This window comes from Gossypium hirsutum, chromosome A07, assembly GCF_007990345.1.
Source record: "Gossypium hirsutum isolate 1008001.06 chromosome A07, Gossypium_hirsutum_v2.1, whole genome shotgun sequence".
Classification (NCBI taxonomy): domain Eukaryota; kingdom Viridiplantae; phylum Streptophyta; class Magnoliopsida; order Malvales; family Malvaceae; genus Gossypium; species Gossypium hirsutum.
In genome coordinates, this window is record NC_053430.1 from 16,393,789 (window position 1) to 16,402,342 (window position 8,554).

The window sequence follows — 8,554 nt, forward strand, 5'->3', positions numbered from 1 at the left end:
TTAATAATAAAATAAGGTTTATATAATATACACTAATAGCAACAAAATAGTAGCAACATAATAGTAAAATAGTAGCAAAATAGGGAGAAAACAACAAGAAAATAATATTTTTTTAAAAAAATAGATTTTTTTTGTCCTTTAGTAAATTAGGGCTGGGTTCGGGCCAAAATTGCCTTACCCGAGGCTTGGGGGCCTTTTTTTTGTCCAAACCCATTTTTTGAGCCTATATTTTTACCCAAGTCCTCTCACATTTCGTACGAGATTTCGGTTTACATATGATCAAGTGATAATAATTAATATCACGATTTTTTTTTTACTTTCTATTTTATGAGGCATATAGTGAGATGAATTAATTATAATAATAGTCCAGTAAATCTGGTGTTATACTTATTTAGTGTTATCATCCATAGTGGACCCTCTTCTCTGATGGATGATCTTAAATGTTTAGGGATCAAACATATTAAAAAGAAAGGCTTCAGCATGTGTATGGGAGACTTTCAAGACACAAGTCTTTTTCTCGCTAGGAAAAAAAGAATGAAATGTCAATTCGCTAATATTAGACAATATAATTAATGCATAACTTTCCTAATTTAGCCTTAATTTTATGTTTAATGCAATTTCTTTAAATAATAAATAAGTTTGTTTTATATAAAGTAGAAACCCTCCATCTTTGTAACATAATCGATCCTAATTGCATTAATATTTATATAAATATTATTTTTATAAACTATAAGCCAAATTCTTTTCTATTTCTCTCGAAATCCAAAAGTAAAAACGTAACAACTAAAAAAAGAAAACCCCAAGCTCCAATATAGGATATGGCAAACTTTTCAAATCATTAGAAGCTGCCCACCTTATTGGTTATGAATCCACCATGGGATTTAACAATCTAAGAACTTGATAGTATAAAAGAAACTTAATTTAATAATCAAAGACAGTGAATGTAATTAAAGGGATTAAGGGAGAAAAAAATGGCACTCAAATTAATCCTATTTTGTTTTTATGTTGTTGATGATGTCTTTTTTTTTTTTTTTATTTTACCTTGGTGGAGTTTAGTCTTCTGGGATTTTGAAGTTGCTTGGATCTTCATCCTGGATCCACCCATACTTCTCCATGTATGGATTAGCCAATGTTTTTGGTGGGTAATTCTGAATTTCATCTTTCCAAACATTTCCATCCTCTAAATCCCTCACAATCTCCCACAAACAACTGTTGCACTTAAAACCAGCCCCAAAGCTTATCATCAACACTTTGTCCCCTTTCTTCAACCTCTTTTTCGCTTCCATATAGGCTAAAACATACCAAAGACTGCTTGCTGATGTGTTCCCAAATCGATGCAGGGTCATCCTTGCGGGTTCAAGGTCATATTCAGTGAGATCAAGGCTGAACCCTATCCCATCAATCACTGCTTTCCCTCCTGTGTGGATGCAGAAATGGTCCACCCCACTCTTGAAGTTAACCCCAGCTTTAATAGGTCCCTGAGTCGCGGTTCCCTTGGTTGAACCACGGCGGTTCCATTTCTTAACCAGTGACACTACCATGAACCGAACTAGTTCGGTAACAGGCAGGATCTTGGGGGTTATCACCCTCAAATTGTCAACAAAAGAACGGGTGGCAGCTTTAGGGAGGTTTTTCCCTAGATAAAATCCCACCCTTCCTATCTCATCTTCCCTTTGGATGCAACAATTGTACGACTCGTCTCTGGCTCCATGATGTGTCCTCACCAAGCATTTCAACTTGAACATTGCTTGATGCTTCAAGGACTTGTTGTTTGTCAAAAGAATGGCACACCCACCCGAACGGAACAAACAGTTGGCAAGAATCATAGATCTATCATTGCCTGCATACCAATTTGGACTCAAAGACTCTGATGTTACTAACAAAGCATACTTGTTCTTGTATGATTTGAACACGTTCCGAACAATATCAAGAGAAATCAAACTCGCACTACACCCCATTCCCGTTAAGTTGAAACACTTGATGTCTTGCCTCATCTTGTAGTGGTTTATGATCCTAGAAGACAAACAAGGTGGTGCTGTTATCATGGAGACGTTGACAACGAGGAGATCGATTTCATGAGGGGAAACACCTGCCCTCGACAACAGCTTCCCTATGCTGTCTTGAAAAAACTCTTCCATTTCCAGGATTCCATCGGCCAATGTTGGGGTCTCTTCTCTGCCGGAGAACATGATTCTTGGGGCGTAGGTTTTCTCACCAATGCCGGAGCTGACAATGGCTTTCAGCAGGAACTTGTACTCGTTGAGTCCAAGGTTCTTGTTCCTTTTTATCACCTCCCCACAGAACTCAGTCCCGACCATTCTATCATCGGCTGGTTTGTAACATTGGTAGTCTAAAATGTAACATTCTTGGTCTCTCTTGTCGTTAACCCACTTCCAAATTTTTAAGAGAACAAGTAAGATTGGAAGCAAGAGTAAGAAAGAAAACAACTCCATCAAAGGAATTAAAAAAAAAAAGAACAAAGAAGGAGAGGAGTTGTTTGTGGGTTGAGATGGGGGAGATGAGATGAAAGCCTTATAAAGGAGAAGAGAGCCAATGAGTTGGACATGTGAATTTGCTTAAAAGCACATTGCCATCACATCACTCAACTCCCCACCAACTGAATTTGTGTATAATTTCCAATCGATCTATATTACAAAACTTGAACAAAGCTTTGCATGTCAGAGAACAAGACCAAAGAGCTGAATGGGGGAGGGGGGGTCAAATTGCAAGCCCTCGTCAACGTTTCTTTAATGACTTAAAAACTCCATAGACTAACAGTGCAATTTTCTAATTGATTTTCTTTCGTTAATTTCACGGAATGCTATTAGAGACGCCATTATAGTTCACGGTTAGCAGCTTACCCAATAATGCTATCCACATTTAAGAAGGCTGAGGGTGGCAGCTACAAATGGACATATATAGAAAATTTTCTGCAATATTATACCAGCACTCAAAGTAATTAATCTATGGAATTACGACCAAAGATTTATCGGGAAGTGCAGTAAAAATAACAAAAGAGTTCAGCATTGAATCAATGGAAAAGAGAGGTTGATAATTTAGTAAAATATCATTAAATTTGAGAAGAACATCAGCTCTTGTTGGAATGGTAGGTTTTCCACGGTCATTAAGACTTGTTACATATTTGATATGAATTACTAAAATCAATTACCGTTGGGTATGGTAAGATACATTGTACACTTAAGAAGTAACGGAAATTCAAATTTTAGAAACAATATTGTTATTAGAATTAGTCACTAACCCCGAACATGAATCTTAAAACAGGCATGAAAGAAATGGTCGAGAATATTGTATTAATCTGACTCTCTCTCAATCTTTTGGTAATTATAGATTAGGGATGACAAAGCCCAAACTGGCAAATAGATTCCAAACTGATCCACTCCATTTGGATTCTTTTTGTTTGAAAAGTGAATGTGGGGCTGGGTGGATTTTTTTCTTTTAGATAGTGGGTATGGAACGGTTATGGTAATTGCTTACCTTGGATGGACCTGCTCCACTATATAAATTACCATTTTATCACTGTATATATAAAGTATTAAATGGGAAAAAATGTAATAACGTAATATAGAAAAAATCATATATTTTATGTTTAAATATTTTTTTGAAGAATTATATTTAAATAATTACTTAACTTTAAAAAGATTAAAAAAAATTAAAGATAAGTAGTAAAAATTAAATTGAAGTAGAGTAAGGTGGGGTGGGGATGGATGCTTCCAACATCCATGGAGATGATAATGGTTTTCAGGATTATATATCCATAGCGAGCGAAGCAAGTGGTAGAGTAGAGCGTGTCAACTGTGGAGCGATAATGAATTAAGTAATATACACCCTCATCCAGCCCCATTGCCATCCCTAATTATTGAGAGACGATTGTTGGACACTTATAGTAGCATTTAATTTAAAATATTAATGTGTGATTTTTTTTTACAAACTTTATTAATTAGTGAGATTTAGATTATATATTTCATAAAATTATTGATATAATTCAATTTATTAAAGATTATTTTTATTTAAAAATAATATTAATAGATTTTTATGTAAAATTTAAATATTTTATGGAAATAAAATTTTAACTAAAATTTATAATTTTTATTTCACTTAATAATAGATTTAATTTCACTAAAATTTGAGATAACATATTGTTATATAAAACTAATTTAGTAAAGAAGGTAACTTATAATTTATAATTGTTGCTGTTATAGAAGGAAAACTATTATATAGGGTGAAAATAAAACATAAAATCTTCAACACTTATATTTTTTTCAGCATTTAATTTTTTTTTAGTTAATCAAATATAACCTTAATTGGAAAATTACCAAATAACCAAAATTTCAAATACAAAAGTCATATATTATAAAAGTTATATAGTTAATTTAATTTACTTTAAAAATAAAATAAATCACTCTCCTAAAATTTTGATTTTAGGTACACAAGATTTTAATTTATTTTAACCTTGACCAATTATTTAAATTATTTAATAATTTTTTTTTAAAAAAATATTTGTATATGATTTTATTTCTTTAATCCACATTTGAAATGGTAATAATGTAAATTACAAGTTTTAGCAATGAAAGTTAAAGATATAGATTAAAGTATAAAATAATAATAAAAGGTTGGATATAATAATTTCATTAATTCAGTTGAAGTATTGAAGAGTTTAGAGTGGATTTCGTTTGCATTACTTTCTATGTAGGCTGCGTAACCAAGCAACTAAATAGATTAAAATATAAATGATTAAGAAATCTCCTTCTAGGCCTAGAAGTCAAGCTAGGGATGAAAGCCTTCACTCTTTAAAAATGAAAACAAACAACTTCTACAAGTCAACTCTTTTTACATGAAATCTAATAGGTTTTGAAGTATATATGTATGTCTGGTTTATTTGGAAATATAATGAACATCTAAACTTCAATATTCCACATGATAGAGTTTCAATATTTTAGCCAACCAGTGAGCAGTACATTTTTGGGGTGGCATTAAATAGGGATGACAGTCCAATTGTTAGGTGAAGGAATTAATACAAATGATATTAGACGCCTCTTAATTTAGTCAACTGCCTATTTAATTATCACACAGCTTTGTGATAAAGGTCAATTTTCATACTCTATAATACATCCTCTACCTATCATATACTCCTTGTTTGGATTTGGATTTTTTTACCAGATTTAATTTACAAAAATATATAATGTTAATCATAGAGAGGTAGGAAGAAAGAGGAGATGAACTTAGGAAATATGTATAGATGACTTCAAAGCATTCCATCACTTTTATCGGCTAATTAAAGCTTCCAAATTCCATATGGCAGTGATGATAAAAATGAAGAATAATAAGTGGCAACCACCGATTGATGTTTGGGCCCATGGATCCCTTATACACCTAGCATGGACGACGCATTGATGAAGGTTTCAAATAATTTATCCCCTCTCAATGCATTATCTATCTAATCTAAACAACTACAATAAAAGAAAATTCTTATACATGTTTATCCATTTAATTCTTCATGCATGTTGGCCAATTGCATCTTTACCCACATTTCCCTCTTTCTCTTTTTAAACATAAATAGACTTATATTCGGAACAGATAGCAATTAGACTTAATTATAGGTCGGATCATTTATTCGGACTTGAAGGCTTACTCAAAATGTGGAAAGATTTGGAAACATAGACCTAAAAAATAGGTTTGGACAAAAAACAATACTCGTTTTATAAGCAGATCAAGCATTGGATAAGATTTTTGGCTCAGGCTCAGCCCAGATTAGCCTAAACCTTTTGTTTTTGTTTTTGTTGTTGTTTTGTTGTTGTTTTGTTATCATTTTGCTATTATATTGCTACTATTTTGTTGTTATCGTTTGGATATTTTATAACTCTTGTTTTGTTATTAATTTTGCTACTATTTTAGAGGCATTTGCTTGCTAAGTTACAATTATCTTAGTGTAATTTAAGTATAAAGACTTTTTTTAATTTATTTTCAATTTATTGGGAAACATTTATTGTAATGTTTAGTGTATTTGATATATTATATTTTTTAAAATTTATTTTTATATAAAAAAAATAATCTAAAAAAATTAATACGATCGAGTCTGGTCGGACTCGAGTTTAGCATTTTTAATTAGGGTTGGGCTTGGGGAAAATATTAGGCCCATTTTTCGGGCTAGACTAAACTTGAACTTAGAAAATGAGCATAAATTTTGCTTCATCCCGACCCAAACCTATCCTAACTCGACTCATGGTCAAATCTAATAACAGAATTGTTTCACTTAATTTTTCTTTAGGAATAATAGCTCTTCAAAATATTTATGAGTCAAAATAATTGTTGTTTGATAATAGCTCTTCTCTATCTATTTACAATGATATATATATACAAAGTAGTATAAGTTTGAATAAGGAAATAATAAAAATCTAATCCCTAATTACTAGTATTTACATACTATTAATACTCCCTTAAGGAGTATATATATCAATCATGCCTAATTTGTTATACATAATCAACTTGGTTCTCATTATGTGTCTTTATTAACAAATCAGCAAGTTATTATGTTGTCTTCATATAATCCGTGGAGATTAACTTATCTAAAAAAATTTCTCAAAAAAAGTAATAACCAACTTTGATGTGTTTGGTTCTTTCATGATAAATTGTACTTAAAGCAATATGGATAGTTGTTTGATTATCACACAAAATCGTTGTTGGTGATGAATGTTCCAGCCCAACTTCAATGAACAGATGTCATATATACATGATTTCACACATAAATTCTACCATAACCTGTATTTTGATTATGCATTAAATCGATATACAACATTTTGCTTTTTACTCTTCCATGATATTAATACCAATAATAAATCTTCTATAATCAGGTTTATCTCCACTCTTCCATAATCAGGTTTATCTCCACCTCTCTTACAATTTTTCTTATTAGTTTTTCCTATAAACCCATCCAAAGTCCTAAATCTATGCATTCAGCTCGAGTGTAGAACACCCCAAAAAGTTTTTCCCCCTTGGCATCACCTATCATTATGTATATTTTCCTTAATCTTTTTTCTTCACAAAAATCAAAGCCCTAGATCATTTTAAACCACCCAAACCCAAAATCACCTTGAGTTTCTTCTATTATGTTCTTTATGTTTCTACAAAAATTTTGATTTTGTTCTATGATATATCCCTTTCTAAAATAAAATAAAAAGAAATTTTTGGCTTGCTATTCATGCGTGATGTTAATTGAATATTCCAGTTAAAAAAAAAAAAACTTGAATTCTAGCACAAGCTCGAACTGGGCTCCAAGGCTTGATCTGAGCAGGTTGGACGATCCTATGAATAACAAACTTATCAAAGGAACAGAACAATAATTGATCTGCTTACGTACATGTAAAGAAAATAGAACTGTTTCATCTTTTTTATTATTGAAAAAATAGTATATATTAACAATTAAAATTTTTAATTACATATTTGCCCACTATATACTATAATAGATAGACAACATACTACAGTAAATACAAAGATAAGGGGAGAAATTATTACTACTAGTTAAATGTTCACCTGCGAGAAATATGTTATTTCTGGGTTGATTCGTCTAAGGTCTATTATGAAATTAATGTCTTTGTTTGTAAGGATTTTTTGCATTATAAAATATTAATAAATTTTGTTGAATTTTCTAAATGTAAATAAGATAATATAGATGATGCATTTAAATCTAACATAATTGGATCCGAAACAAATAGGTTAAAATATGCCTATAATGCATGTATTTTTTAAAAATTAGAAATTCAGTCCCTGTATTTATATTTTAAGAAATTTAATCTCTCTACTTTTTTAAATTTTAAAATTCAGATTCAACTATTAATACTGTTAATTCTTTTTTATTAATTACAACATCTTTTTTTAATTATATGATTGCCAAGTATGTAATTTTTTATTATTATTTCAAAATATGACAGCAACAAATTTAACAAATAATAATAATAATAATGTTAACACAGTAGAATAACTAAATTTCTAATTTTTGAAAAGGTACAATGACTATAGACAAATTTTAACCAACCAACTAACACAAATCTAACTAATCTTTGAAAAAGGAAGGCGGATTAAGACTATAATCAACAATTACTGCAGGATATATCCAGCGCTAGCTGCATTAAAAAATATATATTTAGTGCTAAATTATTATTTACCTGTTAAATTTAGTTAATTATTAATGAATTTAATGTCATACTATTGTTTTGCTGACTATAACAAAGTCCAACCATGCACTTGCCGTCTTGATAAAGAGAGTACTTTGCATGAGACAATATATATTAAATGTTGCATACATATATGTATATATATAATACAATTTGCATTTATCCAATATGTTTTTTAAAGATGAAAATATTATTTTTTAAATGAAGAACTGTTAGAGCATATTATCCATGTTATACTTATCCGATCCATAGATGATATTATTTATATATATTATGCACAAAAAGTCAAATAATTATTTTGTATGGAATGAAATAAGTACAAATAAATTTAGGATGAATTACATCAAAACATCCTAATTTGACTT

At 30.5% G+C, this 8,554-nt stretch overlaps 1 protein-coding gene across 1 annotated transcript; it reads right to left on the bottom strand.

Annotated features, from left to right (window-relative positions):
• Positions 1–726: 726 nt before the first annotated feature.
• On the bottom strand, positions 727–2,728 carry LOC107932934 (3-ketoacyl-CoA synthase 12). Its single transcript, XM_041117662.1, has one exon. It carries the CDS (start codon positions 2,451–2,453, stop codon positions 1,053–1,055), a length of 1,401 nt encoding a protein of 466 aa, XP_040973596.1. The 5' UTR covers positions 2,454–2,728; the 3' UTR covers positions 727–1,052.
• Positions 2,729–8,554: the final 5,826 nt, after the last annotated feature.